This window comes from Sciurus vulgaris, assembly GCF_902686455.1.
Source record: "Sciurus vulgaris genome assembly, chromosome: 11".
Taxonomy (NCBI): Eukaryota; Metazoa; Chordata; class Mammalia; order Rodentia; family Sciuridae; genus Sciurus; species Sciurus vulgaris.
The window spans coordinates 65,107,671-65,128,198 of NC_136472.1; the positions used below are offsets into that span (position 1 = coordinate 65,107,671).

At 40.2% G+C, this 20,528-nt stretch overlaps 1 protein-coding gene across 1 annotated transcript; it reads right to left on the reverse strand.

Moving 5' to 3' along the window:
- Window positions 1–6,863: 6,863 nt before the first annotated feature.
- Window positions 6,864–8,024, reverse strand: RBMXL2 (RBMX like 2; the record flags this gene model as incomplete). The annotated part of the gene is made up of 1 exon (XM_079102864.1): window positions 6,864–8,024. Exon 1 carries the CDS (start codon window positions 8,019–8,021, stop codon window positions 6,864–6,866), a length of 1,158 nt encoding a protein of 385 aa, XP_078958990.1. The 5' UTR covers window positions 8,022–8,024.
- Window positions 8,025–20,528: the final 12,504 nt, after the last annotated feature.

Genomic DNA, 20,528 nt, shown 5'->3' on the forward strand with positions numbered 1-20,528 from the left:
ATTATTCATGTGCCAGGTATAGAACAGTCAAGTGTAGCTCAGATCACTACTCCTGTCTTCAGAAGTTTCAAGGGCTTCCAATTGGCAAAGGAATTAAGTACATGTGAGTTAGCAAAGATGGGAAGTAAAATCAACAAAGATAAGGACTTTTCTAAATGTTAACTACACAGAGAAACAAGTAAATCTAGTTGTTTTTAAAATGAATAACAGTCACTAAAGAGGAGATTCCCTGTTTCAAGGGAAAATTTCAAATATCACAACCCTGAAAGCCTTCCCTTAATTGGAATGCATGCACTTGATATACTTTCTGTGCCTATTGTCACAGTATTTGTCTCTGTTTTACACTCAGATATTCTGATGCAGAACAACTTATCATCCTACTCAACTGTGATGGCCTTATGGATAAAGAGTATATGATTTATCTCAGATTCAAAGAGCCCTGACACCTTTAAAAAGGGATTTTTCTCTATGAAGTTGGCTCTGAGACTTTAAAGAGGTCAATGGTGTACTCACAGTTCATTCCAGGCCATTAATCTAGTCAATCCATGACTGCTTCTCAGCTTAAACATTTTACCTGTTCACTTTATCTTATTAGTTTGACCTTTTGTTGATCTCACATTCTCTTTCTTATTTGTTGATTCAAAACTAATGCCCAGCAGATTGATCTTATATTTTCTCATTTGTTGACTTAAAACTGATCCTATAATATTGGTCTTCCAGAAAAGGACTGGTTTATTGTAAAGTTTACTGGAAACTGACCGAACTCACTTTTAATGACAATCATGGTCAGCTGCACTGCCTAGTAGTCCACAGTTGTTCCCACAACTATAACATTAGCCGGGTTTCCAATCATTAATGCTGACATAGTTAGTCCTGACACAAATTTTCTGTACCATACAGCTTCAATTTAAAGACTTTGACCCCTGTCTCCCAAAACCACAGAAAATGTGTTAGTATATCAGTAGAATCACCTTCTTTGCAGCCCCAATTTGCATTATCCAGCCTCTGCCTTCTCCAGCTCTTGATAGCTGCACTAGCCAAAATCCTCCACCAGGAGGCTCCCTATCCCGTTCTGAAGTAAGGCCAACAAATGTCATTAAGGCCTCACCTCCAAATCCTAATGAGTAGGAGGGTTACAGCAAAGGTGTCACCACCACACACTGCTACTCTACCCTGTTATTACAGGATAGGATCTGGCACTTTTACACTGGGCAACTCAAAAGCCCCATAGCTCAAAGCCCAAATGCAGTAATCCCTTTCCCAGTCCTGCTAAATCTGCGTGTTTCCTTAGACTGCATCTGGGCAACTAGCTACTGCTGTTCTCTGCTAGAGCAACAACCGCTACTGCTAGAGCAATTGCTATTGCTCTGTCTCTGTGAATCTAACTCAGTTAACATGAATCTAGAATCCAAGTAAGTGTGCTGCTTGCTGTTTGCCTCAATGACATGATAGCAGCATACTGCTTGATACTTGGTAGGGAGTACAGAAATATCTGTTCAATATTAGACCCAATGACGTGGGCATTCCTGTCCCTATTTAATATGTGAGGGAAACAAAGCAGAGAGTGATTAAGTAATCTGACTAAAATCACACTTACTGAATAGTGGATACAGAATTTGAATTCAGTTTACCAGATGCCATATACTTTAAAATCACGATCTATAGCAACTCAGGAACTTTCCTAAGTGCACTAAATCCTAGGTCAATTGTAAATACTTTTTAAAATACTGACACCATACTAGGTATTTTACTGGCTGAGTAAAATTTATCTTAGTCAATTAAACCAGAGAGTCCCTAATTCTAAATCCTATAAGATTTGAAGGAATCAAGGCCTTAATAACAGTTATTTACCTTAGACTAATTAGGAATGAGACACTGAGCTTGCTGGTAAAGTTTCTGGTCTTCCTTGCTGCCAAGAGGTGGAAAAAGCACAGACAGCAGAAAATAAAAGGGGATAGAAAGACTTGAGTATATTTCTAAGATTTTAGGCTGAGTAGAGCTTTAATAAATACAATAAAACTCTGAAACAGAACTTTTCTGATGACTTCTAGTACAAAAACAAATTTACTAGGAATTGAAATGATAAATTCTAGAGCACTGTGGTAGGTACTTAATATGTGCAACTTATTTAAAACTATCATAAATTTTATAGTTTTCTCATCACTATTTGCACATGAAAATACTAAAGATCAAACTTTTAAGATTTCCTGCCAGGTGCACTGGCCCACATCTGTAATCCCAGCCACTAGAGAGACTGAGGCAGGATTGTAAATTCAAAATCAGCCTCAGCAACTAAGCAAGGTCCTAAGCAACTTAGCGAGACCCTGTCTCAAAATAAGCAATAAAAAGGGCTGGAGAATGTGGTTCAGTGGTAAGGCACAACTGGGTTCAATACCCAGTACCAAAAAATAAATAAATAAAATAAAAATTTCCTGAGCCACTTAAATAACAGAATGAGGACACAAACATATGATCAAAAATGATTATCTCCCTACTAAACAAGCAGTCTCCATACAAAATGGGGAAACTGCTCCATTTATTCCTAAGATGCTCCCTAAGAGTTTCATAATAGGTGTTCAGATTTTTCATTCTTCTTGAGCATTTTAGTAAATATGGTAATGGGATGCATTCAGTAGGGTCGTCATTGCACTATACTTCCTCTAGAGTTAATTTTTTGCATTTAATAACCACCTTCAATGTCACCCACAAATATTTAGATTCAGATTCATTTTAAATCATTATTTGAAGTACTACACTGTAAGAGAAATTAGCTTCAGAATCAACTTCACCACAGATTTTGAAAGGAATTCCTACTACCGTTGGGAATATGTGCATAGCAAAAGCTACAGTCTGATTCTGCTTGGAAGTCCTTATATCTATCCTAAAGAGACAAATATTTATGAGAATAACTGTTCCCAAAAAGGGACATTCTGAGGAGAAAGAGAAGGAAAATCATATAACTTTTAAGGTAAAAGCTAAAAGGGAGCTAGTATAGAAGCCAAATAATTTAAAGACAGAAACGTTAAAAAGGCCAGGGTGAGGAAGAACAGAAGCAGAAAAGTCTTCTCTATCTCACCTGCCCTGAGGCAAGGTAAAGTGGGGAGCTATTGCTTTTTTAAAAACAGGAAGTCTACCTCCAGCCATCTTTAGATAGCCCCAGGAGTCACAGTAGGATTCTGGTTGTGATCAGAACTAATATGTTTAGGCCTCACTCTTGCTTCAGCTGCCCCCTAAGAGTGTAGATGTTCCTAGAACCATTTTGGAAGAAGAAATATGAAGGGGATGGGGTCTCAGAAGTAGGCTGAGAAAAGCTCAAGATAGAAAATAAAAAGATTTTCATTGAAATGCAAATTGCTTCAAGTGTATTCAGTTAGTAAGCCACAGGAAACACCTGGTAAGCCCTCTCTTCATTAGAAAAGTGACTTTAAATGAGTTCTCCATTGACTATATCCCTTTCATATTTCCCACAAAGACTGCTTTAACACATTAATTTCCAAGGCAGAAATATTGGGGCTGTCCTTTAATGCATGTACATGAAAAATCCAGAGCCCTTCTAAGCTATAACCTTTTGAACTCATCTAAATTTCATAAGTCTTGACTTTGATTTTGTTTAAAAGTTAATAGTTCCAATATTCAGAAGATTACCATTCAGAAAGTACTTTCCTGTTAATTGCAGAAAGTTTCTCATTGCTACTATGCTTCAAATAAGTATCAAAGGGAAAAACTGCAATTTCCTAAAGTTTGGTTTTTAGATATGCATATTACTCCTTTGAGGCATGGATAAGCTATCTGCAAACAGTCTAGGATAGGAAGGTTCTAGAAACTGAGTCAAATAGAGTAAGGTATCACCCATATTGATGAGAAAACAAAGCTAAGAAAATCACTGTGGAGATGAGTGTTGCATCTGACAAATTTTCAGAACAGTTAACACTTATTGAGTGGTTATTATATGCTGAATGCTGTGCTAAGTTCTGTTTTTTTCCTATTAAAATTTGTATTATAAAATATTTTTCATTAATAGAGTAATAACAGATACCAAAGTATAGGCCCCAGAAATTTAAGAAATGAACTTGCCATTTTTTTCCCCTTAGATCTGTTAAAGAAAGAAAACATCAGTTTCACTTAAAGCCCTTTTTTCATCCCATCTCCTTCCATTCCTCCTCACACTAATATCCTGATTTTTTGCATATCACTCTAATCATAGTTTTAAGTCTTCCTTAATATACCTGTTTTTATGCAATTTGCCTTTTTTAACAAACAAATATTTTGATACTTACCCATGTTGATACATGTGGATCTGGTTGACTCATATGAGCTTCTACAGTGAACTTCATGATAAAAATAAACCTTGGTTGATCCACTCTAGGCATTCAGAATGCTGTAAAGACCAGTTTTGTGAATATATCCTTATGTACATGTGCAAGTTTCTCTAGGTCCTTTTCTTCAAATGGAATTTCTGGGTCATAATAAGGTATGCACCTTCCAATTTTTACTAGGCATTGTCAAAATTATTTCCAAAGTGATTTTATCAACTTATACACCTACCAGAAAGGTATGAGTTCTTTTGCCCATTTTTTCCTTTGGTATTTTTTCTTTCTTATTGATTTCTAAGCATTCTTTTGGAAGTTATTTCAATGCAAATATATTCTTCCAATCTGACATTTCACTTTGTTAATAATCTTTTATCATAAAAATATCTTAATAGATTTATCATTTTCCTTTTATGTTTGTAATTTTATGTTTGTCTTAAAAAGTAATTCTTTACCCCAGTGTGGTGAATGCATTTCTTCGTTTTCTTCTAAGTGTTTAAAATTTTTCCTCTTCACACTTATGTTTTCAAACCATCTAGAATGTATTTTTGTGTGTGCTGTGAGTTAAAGAATCTCAATCTTTTTGCAGTCATTTTTAAAGATCCATTCTTTCACCATTTTTTAAAGCTATCTGTCATAAAATGCTTTCATCTACAAGTGGGTTTTTTTTCTAGGCTATGTTAGTCTACTGGTCTATCCTGGTCTGTTGATGTCATACAGACTAAAATACTAGAGTTTTGTAGTTAAGTCTTGATATCTGATAGGGTGAGATTTTCCTAATTGTTTCTCAGAATTGCTTTGGTTCTTCTTGCTCTTTATTCCACCATGCAAATTTTAGGATTAGCTATATTTCCCATTAGTGTCTTTTAAAACAATACCTGTTTATTTTGTTGGTGGTAAAATGAAGCTATTAATTTTTGTTTGTGATTGGTTTATCAAATCTTTAATATTCCATCATTGATCAACAATAAATAGTACTATTAGGAAAGAGAAAAGGGGAGTTATATGAGAAAAAATTATGTTGTGACTTCATTTGAAGTTGCATTGATGTTCCAAATTTGAGGTTGAGAATAGTTTTGATAAAATTGTCCCAACCATGAACATATCAATCTCCGCTTAGTTTTTTCTTTTATGTCCTTTAATAAAGATTAACAATTTTTCCATAGCGGTCTTAAGCATTTTTGCTAGATTAATTCCTGGATTTTTTTTTTTTAAATCTCTTTCTTGCATTTGATCTTCTGGGCCATTAGTGTGGCCTATCCTTTAATTCACCTGCTATTTTGTTGAGAAACCATGTTTTAGAATTATGTATGTGAGTGTGCTGCATTCAGATCTCTTTAAACATTTTTGTTGTTCAGGTGTTCATCTCTTTCTTCCAGCAATTACACTGAACATGGGTTCTATACCTTTCAGGGGAATTCCACAGATGCTGAATGGAAAAGATGTTTCTTGCCCTAACCCTGGGATGAAAAGACTGTTATGTGTCTCCTGAAGCATGTTGTAGGAAGCCTCTCTGATCTTCCTTTGCTCAAGCCCTTCTCTCCACCTTAAGCGTAAGGAACACTCAACCCAACCCCTTGCCATTAGTGGACAGGGATATCCTGACCCTTCATACCAGTTTGAGATCCTCAGAGGTTGAAACGCCAAACTCTTGGCTCCTGAGAAGTTGCTCACATTAGTTTCCTCCACCCCTAAGGAAAGAAGCCCCATTCTTTTCACCAGAATCAGAAGCTTGGAGTTAGGAAGTCATTATGATCCCCAAATCCACCACTGGTATATTTTCTATTTGTTTCTTAATAATTTGTTAGTGGTAAAAATGAATGCTATCAATTGATGTTTTGGATTTTTTTTCCAGCTTTATGGTTGATTGACCAAATTTTTAATTTAGTATTCCATCGTTCTTCAAAACATATTATTTTGGGGAGTGAGGGGCAGGAAATTCTGCAGCTCCCCAAAGAAAAGGCAAAAAGGCAACATATAGCCAGATCAGCATTATCCATCTGCTTTTTTATACTGAGTGAACACAACTTTCTTTACGTAAACATCTGATCTAAGTGATTTTTGTTGTTGCTGGTTTGTTTTTAATATTGGGAACACTGAGATTCAGTGTGGAAGACACCCTGAAGTCGAGTAGCATATCCCAATCCCTCCCCATCTTCTCCCCAAAATCTAGTTGGTTTGAATGGACAGAATGATCCATTTTCCATTTTAGGTAAGCAGATGTTAAAGATCTTAAAACTGTTTGCCTTATTTATCAGGAAAATTTAGAACGGAAGAAGCCTTTATAATTTTTACTTCAAAATATAAGAAGACTAGTACTCGGGTTCAAGTCATACTTTTAACATGAGCTTGTTGCAAGAAACTTTTAACAATTCCAAACGAAATCAAACGAGTTTTAACTTTTTCCTCCCAAAGCACAAAAATGGAGAGGAAGTTAACAGGAAATTCTTAAAACAGTAAAAACAACTCTTCTTTGTTCTAGTCCTGGGGTAGTTACCACAGAACTGGTTCTTCTTTTCTGGAAAACGCTTTTCGGGCCCAAGTCTGTTGGAGTTAGTACCTGCTGCGGCCTCCCCCTCTCTCGGAGCGGCTTCCCAGGCGGCCTCCGCCCCTGGGGGGCGCCCTGCGGCCTGACCGGCTGTAGGAATCACGCGGCGGGGGACAGCCCCTCTCCATGGACGGGGGCAGCCCGCGATCCGGCCTGCCCACCCGGTCTCGGCCTCCAGAATAGCGGTCGCTGCGGCCGCCGCCGTAGCCGTCGCGGCCGCCGCCGTAGCCGTCGGGCGAGCAGCCACGGTACTCTTCGTAGCGACCTCCACCATAAGATGGCGGCGGGCCGCGGGCATCCCCGTAGCTCTCGAAGGGGTCTCGGTAGGAGCCTCCGCTCGGATGATCCGCGTAGTCACGGTCGCGCCCCCCGTAGCCGTCGCGGTCGCAGTAGCCTCTCGACGAACAGTCGTCCCGGGCACTGGAGTGGCCATAGTCGCGGTAGGTGTACTCTCTGGGCGAGGGGGCAAAATCCCGGGGGTCGCGGGCGCTTGGGTAGTCTCGGCTCGAGTAGCTGTCTCGGGGCGAGTAGCCCTCCTCCCGCGGGCCCAGGTAGGGGTCGCGGCGCGGGGGCGGCGGCTCCCGGCGCGGCGGGCCTGCATATCCGTCTCGGCCACGCGCGGCCGAGGGCCGCCCGCGCATTCCGCCGCCGCTGCGCGCCGGGCCCGACGGGGCGGCCCTCTTGGGCGGAGGCCCGGCCCTGCGCGGCGGCGGCGGCCCGCGCTTCAGGGGCATTGGGGCCCTGGTGGGCTGCAGATCGAAATCCCCCGCATAGCCGCCGTCGTCGGCGGACCCGCCCCGGGAGAGGGGTCGCCGCGGGCCGCCGCCGCGGGTGCCGCGCAGGCCCCTCGGACGACCGCGGCTGCGGGGCGGCGGCGGGCCCCGCCGGCTACTCTCAAACGCCGGCTTGGTGGCCTGGGCCACCTTGATGGCCTTACCATCCAGGGACTTGCCGTTCATGTCTCTGGCGGCGGCCTTGGCGTCTGCGGGGCTTTCGAAGGTGACGAACGCGAAGCCCCTGGACTTGGTGGTTTCTCGGTCTTTCATCAACAGCACCTCGATGATGCGGCCATACTTGCCAAACGCGGCTTCGAGGGCTTTCTCGTCGGTTTCGGGGTTTAGCCCCCCAATGAAAAGCTTTCCCGGGCGATCTGCTTCAACCATGTCGGCGGGTGGTGCGGTCAGTGGCGGTGGGAAGCGAAGGGGCGGCGCCGACGCGGCCTGCGGACCCGCTCTTCTACGGCGGCTCCTACCGGTCGGGCGGCGCGTCGGCGAGTCCGGAACCGCGGCCGCCCGGGTGCGCAGGCGGAACGCTCCGACGGCGCCCTGGGTCTGCCCCGCAGCCGGTGGCTCCCACTGATTGTGATTGGCCGCTTGACCCCGCAGCTCAGCCTGCTGTGGGGAAAGTCGGTCGGGGGTTTCTTTTACTTGAACCACTAACTCCACCCAGGTTTAACCAAGTCTGTAATTCACTCCTGAACGCGCTGCGGGTAATGAAAAGCCACTAGACGGAAAATTTTTGCCCATTTTTATGAGCATTGTAATGCATTCCAATTCTGGTTACCCAAACCATTTTCAAAAGGAAAAAAAAAGTGGAAAATGAAATAATTATAAAAATACTGTTGATAAGTATTTTTTCACTTGTTGGAGGGGACGAGAAGATGTGGAGAGTGGTGTTGGTTCGTGGAACCGGAAGGAGAGGGAGTCATTCTTTGGGTGCACCATTTTGTTTTTCTTCTGTACCTTCAATTTTTTAGCCTTTAAAGGATTCAGTCATGTTGTATTCAGACTGCCCCTTAAAGTACATTTACAACACAGAAAGTCGTCTTTAGAACAAAATAAAAATACCGAGCACTTGGACATTAGCCCCCTTGCACCTTGGACGCTTCCTGAAAGTAGCACGTGAGCTTGTCTAACAGAAACCTTCGCTGCTTCACCTGGGTAGAGGTGGCACACCTCAGCAAAGCAAGACTTAACATTAAAACAAGTTATACAATTGAAGTTTGAATAAGTGTGACATAAGTGTGAAAGTCAAATGACGAGCATGTCTTTGCTTGAAATAATCTAAACTCAGGTCTTCTTTGTGTTTGAGGCTGTTAGTTCAAAAAGTGGTAATGGATTTTCAAAGTCTGTTATAGTGAAGAGTTAAGTTTATATCTGTGTGCACACATACATGTGTTCATGTGTTACACTGATTTATGGCAATGACTGAAGTTGGAACAGTGAAAGCAGGCATTTTTATGATATTTCCAACTTTAACTGAAATGCTTCAAGGTTTTAAGGGTTTTTTTTTTTTTTTTAGCATGCACGAATGAGATTTAATGTTAAATGAATCACTTCGTATTATGTATAACAGATTTTTATTACTGAAACATTGTATTTCAAGGTAACCCTACCTGTGTTGGGATGTATTCATTTTCTAAAAATTGATGAATTTAGCTTGCTCATTTTTTTTAGAAAGTTCACATGTCTAAGCATAAAGGGAATTTGCATATATATATTTCTTTCCTTACTGGACAGACTTGCCTAAGACCATCCAACCTATTTTGAGTCTATTTACCCAACTACTCAATTTCTTTTAGCTTTGCGTCTATCCAGGTTTTTAATTTTTTTTTTTTTTCATCTTGAGTTTGTTAGATACACTTTTCTAAGAACATAGTCCATTTTTGTTTCAAATTTCAAATGTATCAATAGTTGTACCTTTTTTTATTCTGGACCAGTGCTGCTAAAAAGTGTTTTGGGGTTTTGTTTCATAAACCTGTTTTTTTAAAAAAAGAACCAGTTTTTAACTTTGCTGATCCTCTGTTTTATTTGGTGCTATTGTCTTTATTATTTCTATGTTCTTTGAATTTAGTTTGTATTACTTTTGTTACTTTTTTTTTTTTTTTTAGGTAGGGCACTTAACACATTAAAATTGTTTTAAATTTTTTCTTATAATTGTTATAACAAAAATTGAAAGTTCTACATGCTGGTTAACAGCATGTCCTGAGCTGTGATACATGGGTTTCTTTTCCCTGTTCAGTTCCTAACATTTTCTCATTTTCATTTTTTCTTCCTTGATCCATGAATTATGAAGAATGTTTATATTTAAGTCTTCAAACATATGAACATCTTTGTTATTTTTAACATACTCTATATTATGTCCATTCTGTTTCTTGTTGAGACTTTGTGACCTAATATCGTATGTGTAAATGTGGATGTGTATTTTAATGTTTCATATATAATAAGACATTCTGTAAATATTGGTGAACTCCTTTATATTGTGAAGTTTAAATCTTCCTTGTTCTTTAATTGAATTGCCAATCTCTTAAGAACTGTTTTAAAATTTCCTATAATTTGAATTTGGCAATTTGTTTTTATGTGCATTTTTTGCTCCATGTAATTTAAATTTTGAGGAATATAAAAATTATGAATTGCTAATATATTTCTGGTGATGCCTTCTATTATATAATGATCCTCCTTATTCACACCTGTCTGATATTTATACCTTTCAGTAAATTTTAGACTTATCCCTGCCAATTTATTGTGTCTTCTACTTTTCTTGCCTGTTTTTTCCCATCTTTCTTTCCTTCTCTCATAGCAAATGATTTGTCTTTATTCCTTTCTTTTTCCTCTACTGTGGAAGAAGTTCTACCTTCTATTTTAATGCTTTGAATGATTGCCTTTCATGATTTAGGGCTAATTTTGTACACTAAATTTATTTATAAAATATTGTTTACTGTTTTTTATAATACCATAAGCTACATCAAGATATATAACATTTCCATCATTGTAGAGTTCTCTTGTATCCATGTCAAAATAACTTTCCTCACAGAGGTAATCACTGTTCTGACTTACATCAACCACAAATTAGTTCTGCCTCTTCTTAAACTTTATATAAATGTAATTTAGCAAATAACTTGTATTTTTGCTTATTTCACTTATCATATGGACATTCATCCATGCAATATAACCCATAGTATGCTTTTTACCTAATATTGTTAGTACTCATTACACGACTGTTCCACATTTTTTTTTCCTGTTCTTTTGATAAATGTAGGAGCTCTTTACACTTTTGGGAGTGATTCTTACTTCTTCCATTTCCCACAGTGCCTATCCCCAAATTCTGGCTCTTGGCCTTGTCCCAAAGATATATCTGAAATCCTTTCTTCTGGTTCTGCACTGCTACTACCTTCATACAAACTGTCAAACCTGCTTCTTGGCATGGAGCTCCTACAAGCCTTTGTGTTTTCTAATAGGAATGTCTTTTGTTACTCATAACAAATCCCTGAAAACCACAGCAGCCTGCTTCTGCAGGAAGGGAGCCGATCACCTGAGGAACCAGCCCAGTATAGAGGGTTAGAACTTGAGTACTCCCTCAACCTCCTCAGAGGGGAAAGGTGCAGGGTATTGAGCTTGCAAGCCAGCTAGGCTTCCTCATATCAGACAAAGTATGGGAACCACTGTGTGTCTGAAATGTTTGCCCTCTTGTTCCAGGGCTCCTCTTAGTCTAGTTTGGGAAAAATCCAAGAGCCCCAAAGGGATCACTGCAATTCAATAGTGTTTTTAATATAAATGGTTGTCTCTTAGAAAGAAAATGATAATATTAGGCCATAGTGGCAAACAAAGCACATAGTTTTCAGGAATTTGAGAGGCAGGGTGAAGTTCTCATATTCTTATACCTTACAAACAAACCTATGACTTTATCCCATCCTCAGAGTACACCCAAAACTTTGAAAACCAAAACTTGTTCTCAGTGTGCTTTGGAGCACTGCATAAGGAGTCAAACTTCACACCACATACTCAAATGGGCATACCAACTGAAGACAAAAGGCTTGCTCAGATATCCAGCTGTCAAATCCAAGGATCTGGTGGTGTTCTGTCCCAGAAATGAGTCCCAGCACTATAGAACTGTTAAAGAGAAATAGTATCCAACGCTTCTTAAAAGTGACAAGACAGATTTAAGTATAAATGATGTGAACTCCAAAGAAGTTTAAATTTTTAAAGTCTACTTTTAAAAGTTCTTAAAAGCAAAACAGAGAGGGAACAAAAAGGGACTATGGGAAAGTGAAAAGAGAAACAAAAAAGGGACAGAGTGCTACAGGGATATAGAAAAATGGGGGGGGGGGCAGAAAATTACTGAAACTAGTTTGGCAACATGGGGTAAGGAAAAGTACATTTTGAGGTTTGGCAGCATGTGCATTTTCTTGAGCTGGAATAAAGGGATCTGAGTTACCTTTGTAAGGACAAGTCCTAGTATAGGTGGAAGCCAGGCTCAAGTTTGTCCAGTGTCATAGCACAGTATTTGGACAAGTCCTTTGTATCTCATGGGCATTCACAATGAGTACAGATTGGGACATAAGACAGAAGGCTGCCCTTCAGAGGAACCTACTTGTAGGTTTGGAAGGTGACTGGAATTTGCCAGTGAATATCACTGTGTGCTTGCTTGAAGTGACCATTTGGGCCCATGAAGTGGCCCAAATGAGTAGGGCAATGCGGAAATGGGCTGAATTTAGACATCCTCCTCTTGTACCTGCAGCAGACAAATACTGCCAAAAACTGTTCTGTCAACAAAAGAAACACAATGCAGATGACAATGTCAGATTCCCTAGGAGAAAGCCCTAAACATAGCTGGGAAGTGGAACCGATTCTGGCTACTAATTTTGTCGTGTGGATTTGTATGTGTCATGCTGGGGATCAAACCCAGGTTCTCATACATGCGAGGCAAGTGCTCTGTCACTGATCTTTACTCCCAGCCCTTACCAGTAGGTCTTGACAGAGATAAGTGCTGAGTGAACTGGGCTTTACCTACCCAATGATAAATGCAAATGTTCAAAGAACTGTAAAAGAACTGGAACAGAAGATGTTGCACTAATTTGAACCACCAAGTCACATTTCTTCAAATAAAGCATAAGGCACAACCCATAATTTTAACAATGTGCAGAGAGACACCCTCCTGAGAATTAGAACAGGCAACTGAAACACTGCTTGTCTAAAAGGGCACGAGGGGCTGGCTTACACACCCTCACATGTGTATGCTTGCACTCAATAGTAGGAGTGCTGAGGGAGTATCCTCACTACAATCTTCTGTTTTTCTGGTAGATACTCAGAAGAGGGATGGGAGATGTTTATATGACCATGAGGTTTTTCCCACAGGGGAGATAACTGAGGACTATACTTCTTCCTTCTCCACATCACCCCAATTTTGTTTGATGGTCACAGAACCAAGGATTCAACTAGAAGTGTTGGAAGCAAGGATTATTCCTGTACAAGAAACTGTTTTAATTTCAGAATTCCTAGCGGCCTGATAAGGCAGGTTGTGTTTTCACCCCATCTGGAAAAATTGGGATTAACAGTTAATGCAGCTATACTAACAGTGGAAATTTCCCAGTATTTCTGTAGCTATGTAACCCTATTCTATGCAAAGCGGGGAGGCACTCACTAGACTATTATTTGTATCTGAATCTGGACCAGTACAGTAGTTGAACATGACTCATGTGCCTACCAAAAGGGGGAAATTTGAGGTATAAATGGAGAGGAGGAGGAACAGTGGAAGACGATCAAGGAATGAGTTAATGGGTTATATAATGGGAAAACACAGTAAACACTCTGAAAGAGGCTTGGAGCAGGAAATATTACCTTTTATTCAATTATACCAGATACCTCAAAGTGTCAAGCAGTCTGAGATAACTCTTATTTTTGGAACCTCACAGTATCAAATGGAAGCCTACAAACCAAAGTGGCTTCATCCTGGAGATGTTTTCATACAATATGATTGATTAGACTATCATGACTAAATGGCATTCTAGTAGTGTGCCAGTATCTTTCAACTTTCAGTTTTCAGGTCACAGCTACCATAATGCAATGCTGTCTTATTCTGGCATTGTTGGTAAATTATAATACTGAAATTGGTAGTCAAATATATTAGAAAATTGAGTTAAAAGCCTCCAATCTCTACCTCACACCGACTCTTCCAAACGTTGCTCAGATAGGTATGGTCTTTTTGCTACAAGGGATCCATGGTTAAAGACCAGGTGTTAGCTTGTGATGTATATCTATTTGCTCTTTTTCCCCGATATAGAACTTCTAAAACCCTTAGAGATTTTTTGAAAGAAACAACTACCTTTTTGTTATCCAAAATGTGCCCTTTTTGACCATATGAGTTTTTGCTCTTGAGTTGACTATGGTGGGGCCCTTAGGTGACTTTAGATGAGGGCTGGTGGCCACAGAAAATAATTCTTGTTAAAATTTTCACCTCCTCCTATCCTGACTTGAAAAAAGAAAGGCACTAGAGATTGAGTTTAATCACCAGAGGCCAATGATTTAGTCAATCAAGCCTATGAACAATAAGGTTCAGGGAAAGTCCAAGTTGGTAAACACATGGTGTGCTAGGATGGGATGTGCCCCATGAGGGTTTGGAAAGTGTGTGCCCTTTACCCACTTCTTGCCCAATTTGCTTCTTCAGCTCACTGTTCATCTGAATCTTTTTATAACAAACTGTAATTATAGCACTTTTCTAAACTCTGTGGGTAGGTCTAGTGAATTATTGAACTTCAAAGGGGTGTGGGAAATCTTTAAATTTGTATTTGGCCTGGAGACTATTACAGTAATTGAGAGGAGATGATATATGGTTTTACAATGACAATTTTCAATTCTCTGACACTGACCATGCATTGTACAATTTAATTCTGCCACTAAGAAACAGGAGTTGAAACAGACTCCACAGATTAAAGGCTCAGTACCATCAAGACTGCCCTCACTTCAGAATACAGCTGCCAATGCTGTCCTCAGGCTAGTTGCACTGTTGCCAGATCAACAACAATAATGAGGTTCTGACATACATAGTTTTCATGAGTTCCAACTCATGATCTGAACTACTCATTCTGAAAAATAACGATTAAAAAAAAAAGACATTAGATGAATATTTTGTGTGTTTATGCACTGTCTCCTAGGTGACCATGACAAAGAATGGCAGCAAAATGTAGTAATGAGAATGATGAGTGAAGGTGTGAATACTGGTGAACTAGGAAGAGTGCATCACAGAAGGAAGAACCAGGTAAAGAGGGAGACAGTTCCTATGGAGTTTCTCACTGGCCACACCAGTCCCAGTATCCTCCAAGAGAGTAAATGGGAGGGAAAATCCTAGCTGGGGATTTGTGACTTAGAAGCTCTAGGATGAAGAAATGTGTCTACCATCAAGGAATAGAAGTCACATTTCAAGAAATAAAAAGTTTCTACAGAGGCCAGAGACAACGAGGAGTTGGAGAACATACAGAATAATCCTGCAGGTCCCCATCTCCTCTGGGTAGAAATCTGTAGGACAACTGAACAAGACTCCCATCCTTCAATTTGGAAGGTCAGAGGGATTTCCCTTGAAGTAGCAGGAAGTGCCTGTGGCCTGAAACCCTGACTGTGTTTCCAATTCTGATCCAACCATCCAGATAAGTAGAGCATTATCAGAGCTTTATACTATGTCACAAGTTTCTTGACGGTGAAGAGAAAGCAGTTTGGGCATACCCCATTATTTTTTAAATTTAATTTTTTTAAATTGGTAAATATAAAATTTAACCCTTTTTGTGTGTGTGTGTACAGTCCAGTAATGTTAAGTATAGCCACAGTGTTGAACTCTTTACCTTTCAAAACAGAAACTGTATGTCCGTTAAACAACTCCCCACTTTCCCAGCCCCTGGCGACCACCATTCTTTGTCTCTAAATTTCGACCACTGGGGCACCTTCTCATTTATTCAAACACAAACCTAAATGACTAGTTGTCTTTAAATATTCCCTTAATTCACATATATTTGTTATTTCAATGACTAATACCAAGCATCCACTTTCTTCCCGTTTGGGGGATAATGGCTTCTGAGATTAGGGCCTCAGCTCCATTGAGTGAAATTGCCCCCAGCAGACAAAGAATTCACAACTAAGCAAGCCTGTAGACCCGGCCCCATGAGCGCTCTCCAGGGTCCTGCTTTATCTGGCGATGGAAACCAGCTTGGGATTGTTTCTCCGTGGCACCTCCGCCAGGTTCTGCGTCGCCCGACTCAGGGCCGCAAAGGGTAGGGGACTTGGAGAGAAGGACCCGGAGCCCTCTCCCAGCAAACCCGAAGGGGCTGCCCGCGGTGCAACCACAGAAGGCCCGGAGCGGAGCTACAGAGCTCCTCAGTTTCTACTCTACCTGAACTGCAAGCGCCCAGAATGAACTCTCTGACCCTGGCCTCCCCTCCAGGAACCTGAGGGCTGATCCGCCTCGCCCAACTAAAGTAATAGATCTCAAAAGTAACTAGAAACGCTGGGCTCCCTGGTTAGAACCCTCAGACTTGTGCTCTATGCGAAGACTGCAATTCCCTAAGTCCCCAGAGCGGGGCGTTTAAGGACAGTGTTCCCAAGCAGCAGGATTCAGAGAAGATATCCTGCTTCACGGAATTGCTGGGAGATTCAAAAGGAATACAATGTTTCCAGAAGCGTTAGATACTTTTGCTTCCAGCCATTCGTTTTTGTTTTTTTTTTTGTTGTTGTTGTTTGTTTGTTTTCCTTTCATACATTACTGAATAAGAGCCCACAACGAAGCTCTATGGTGTGAACCAGAAATACAATTATGAACAAAAGAGCAATGGTCCCTGTCCCCAATGAACTTTCTCAAAGGAGAGACAGAGGCAATGCAGAAATAATTAAATCTGAGAGGAATTGAAGAAAGACATGATGCTTTGTTAGGAAGGGGAGGTGATGATAGCTTTTAAGATGGAGAGCTCTGCCTCTCCAAGGAAGCGATATTTGAACTGTAGAATAAGAAGTGCTGAAGAGCCAGCTCTGAGAAGTGCTCAGAGGAGGTGAGTAGGCAGTGAACAAGCTATGCAAAGGTCCAAATTGTGAAAACTTGGAGAACTAAAGGAATGGAAAAGTGAGGGGAAAGTGACATATTGGAAAACCAAATCAAATTATGTAGTCTTTTAAATAAGGATAACTTGGTTAAGACTGGGAGAAAATTTCCCAGTTTCCCCTTATAATTTGCTCTTTCATTCTAGCACATTGATGATAGAAGGTATGAATGGTTGCACTGCCATCTCCTTCCTCCTCTTTCACCCTTAAAGTTCATTTTCTTACAAGCCAAGAATCAAGTGTGTAAGACATTTTTAGCCTCCATCTTATAGATAACTGAAGTATACTATATTCTCTAACATCACAGATTTTGTAACTGGCAGTAATAAGACTAAGTCGCACATTTTGATTTCAGGTTTATATTCCTAATTCTTTCCATGTTCCCTTATTTTCTACTTTCTATAATCCCAGTTACAAAACTGTCACACTTCAAATTTCAGCTCGTTTATGTGAACACAAAAGGCTGAAGGCTATGGAGAGGGCTGTAATTCTGATCCCCGTGCCCCAAGTTGGGCTGTCCATAAAAATCTCAACTCCATGGCTCCAGTCCTTATTGAGTTTTCACTGTGGCATTATCAACATGTTGGGCTGGATGCTTTATTGTGGGAATCTGTCCTGTGTGTGACAGGATGTTTAGTAGCATCCTTGGCTTTATCCACTTGATGCCAGTAGCTACCTCAGTTGTAACAAGTCAAAATGACCATTTTGTGGGATTTTTCTCTAACCTCTGTTGTAACCCACTATTCTAAGAGGTAAGCATTGTTAGAAAAAGATAATCTGAATCCTCAGAATAGGTAAAAGAAATTACTCTGTATTCTTTTGTTGTAGTGGCAAGTATTGTCTAGGAGGCTGGAGATTATCTGATTTTTCTAAGGGACACGTATTTTTTACTTTCAGTTTGCTACTAATCAGGAAATTTACAACTGTGTAAAGGTACAGATTAATTTGTAGGGACCTGATAGAAATGAAAATTCTTGTCAGCTAGTAGTACAAATCATTTGTCTGAAATAATTTAAGACATTAACCAATTTTGTATCCATCTAGTAATGTTATTTTTTAAAATTCCTTTTCTGATGGATAAATAGCCTTGTTTCTTAAATGCTTTTTGAACTAGTATCTTACTAGTGCCTTTACTAACTGATAAATCTTTGACAAGTATTTGGTATTTGTATAGAAGCCAAGCCAGTCTTTTCTTGCACTTTTATTATAAATCCCAGTGGTCAGTGTATTTTAGTTAAATTTTGGAATTTTCAAAAACATTTTTATTAGGTCTTTGCAGTCCTAAGAAACATTCATCTGTATATTTCTCAGTAGTGCTAGTTTTAAGTTCTATTATCAAGGATTTCCCAGTCATATAAAACGAATTGACTCTGATCTTCCTCTGGAAGCTCTGAAAGTTTCAAAGACATAAGAAATCTCCTTTATCTGACATTGTCACTTTAATAGGAAGCATTTACCTGTGTTGGAGTTTTTCTTGGGGAGCCTGGAAATCCTGTTGTCTGTGCAGGGTGAGCCACTCACTGCAGCAAGGCTGGCACATGAAAGGGTTACTGCTGCTCTGTTGACTAGGAGTCAACCTCTGTAATGCCCCATCGTGTGTCATCTATGCCAAATATCAGTGATTTTCACTTAATGTTACCTGTACTTTTTACATGAGTGCCATTTTCCCTTCTGTCATGGTCCCCTATTGCTAGCCCTACCACACTGACCCATACCAGTATGATGCTGTGTCCTGTTTCCTGGCACACAGTTCTTAAAATCTTTGAAAACTCTGAAGTGATAAGTGTCTGCTTTATGCTGAGAGGACCACATAAGGCCTCAGGATCAGGGTTGGTGGCCAGGAGAACCAACCATGAGATTAGGGGGTTGGAACCTTGAGCCGGACCCTCACTCCAGTGAGGAGAGGGGGCTGCACATTGATCACCGGTGGCAATTACTTAACTAATCATGCCTACCTGTGAAGTCTCCATAAAACCCCAAAAGGTTGGAGCTCAAAGTTTCTCAGTTGCTGACCCAACCACATGCTAAAAGGGTAGCACACCCCATGTTCACTGGGACAGAAGACTTCCAAACCGCATCCTATGTATGTTTCATCCAGTTATTCATTGTATCCTTTTCAATGTGCATTTATAATAAATGGATTAACATTTTTCTGAGTTCTCTCAGCCATTTTTCAAATTATCAAACCCAAGGAGGGATTGTTGGGACCCTGATGTGCTGCAATTGCTACCTGAAGTGGCCGGGGGTGGAGGGGGGAGTCTTGTAGGACTGAGCTTTAACCTGTGGGGATCTGATACTGTATCAGGTAGATGAGGTCAGAACTGAATGAAAGGTCATCCTGCTAGTGTCAGAAAGTTGTTTGGTGTAGGAAAGACCCACATTTTGGTGGCCAGAGAGTACTGACTGTGTAAAAGAAGAATTTTCTTTCCCCTTACAACCAGTTAATAGGGAGGAAAAAAAAATTGATGGAATTTTGAGTGGAATAAGGAAAGCAAATTCTTTGACTCTACTCCCATCCATAATTGGTTGCCCTTAAATCTGGCTGGCCTGTTTTCACCAATGGGAAATGACAGAACAGACTTTATGTCAGGCTGGGCTACTTGGCTTTTCTTCTTTCTGTGCTGGGGATCAAACCCAGAGCCTCACACATGCTAGGCAAGTGCTTTACCACTGAGCTACCACCCCAGCATAGGGGGGCTATAACTCTCCTATGCTATAGGCATAGCTTTTAAGAGAACTGCCAACTTATGCCTGACCCTTTTATTTTTAACATGTTTTTAGATGTTGACAGACCTTTATTTTATTCATTTACTTATATGTGGTGCTAAAAACGGAACCCAGTGCCTCACACATGCCAGGCAAGCACTCTACCACTAAGCCACAACCCCAGCACCATGCCCGACTCTTAATTCCTTAACCCCTACCTAAGAAATCCTAATAAAGCACTTAAAAATCTCTGGTCTCAGACTTCCTTAACAAGACCCCCATAGTGCAAGAAATAAAAGCAAGAATCAATAAATGGGATAGATTCAAACTAAAAAGCTTTTTCTCAGCAAAGGAAACAATCAGTAATGTGAACAGAGAGCCTACAGAGTGGGAGAAAATCTTTTCCACACACACTTCAGAGAGAGCACTCATCTCCAAAGTTTATAAAGAACTTACAAAACTTTACACGAAAAATACAAAGAATCCAATCAATAAATGGGCTAAGGAACTGGGCAGATGCTTCACAGAAGATATATAGACGATCAACAAATAAATGAAAAAGTGCTCATCATCTCTAATAATTAGAGAAATGTAAATTAAAACCACACTAAGATTTCATCTAACTAATTAGAATGGCTATTATCAAGAACACAAGCAATAATAAGTGTTGGTGTGGATGTGGAGAAAAAGGCACACTCATACATTGCTGGTGGAGTTGCAAATTGGTGCTGCCACTCTGGAAAGCCGTGTGGAGATTCCTCAGAAAACTTGGAATGGACCCACCATTTGACCCAGTTATCCCACTCCTCAGTTCATACCCAAAGGACTTAAAATCAGCACACTACAGAGATGCAGCCACATCAATGTTCATAGCAGCTCAATTCACAATAGCTAGATTGTGGAACCAACCGAGATGCCCTTCAATTGATGAATGGATAAAGAAACTGCAGTATATATACACAATGAAATGTTAGCCATAAAGAATAAAATTATGGCATTTGCTGGTAAATGGATAAAGTTGGAAAATATCAAGCTAAGTGAAAAAGGCCAAATGTTTTCTCTGATAAGTGGATGACAATACACAAGGGAGGGGGGTGGGGGGTGGGA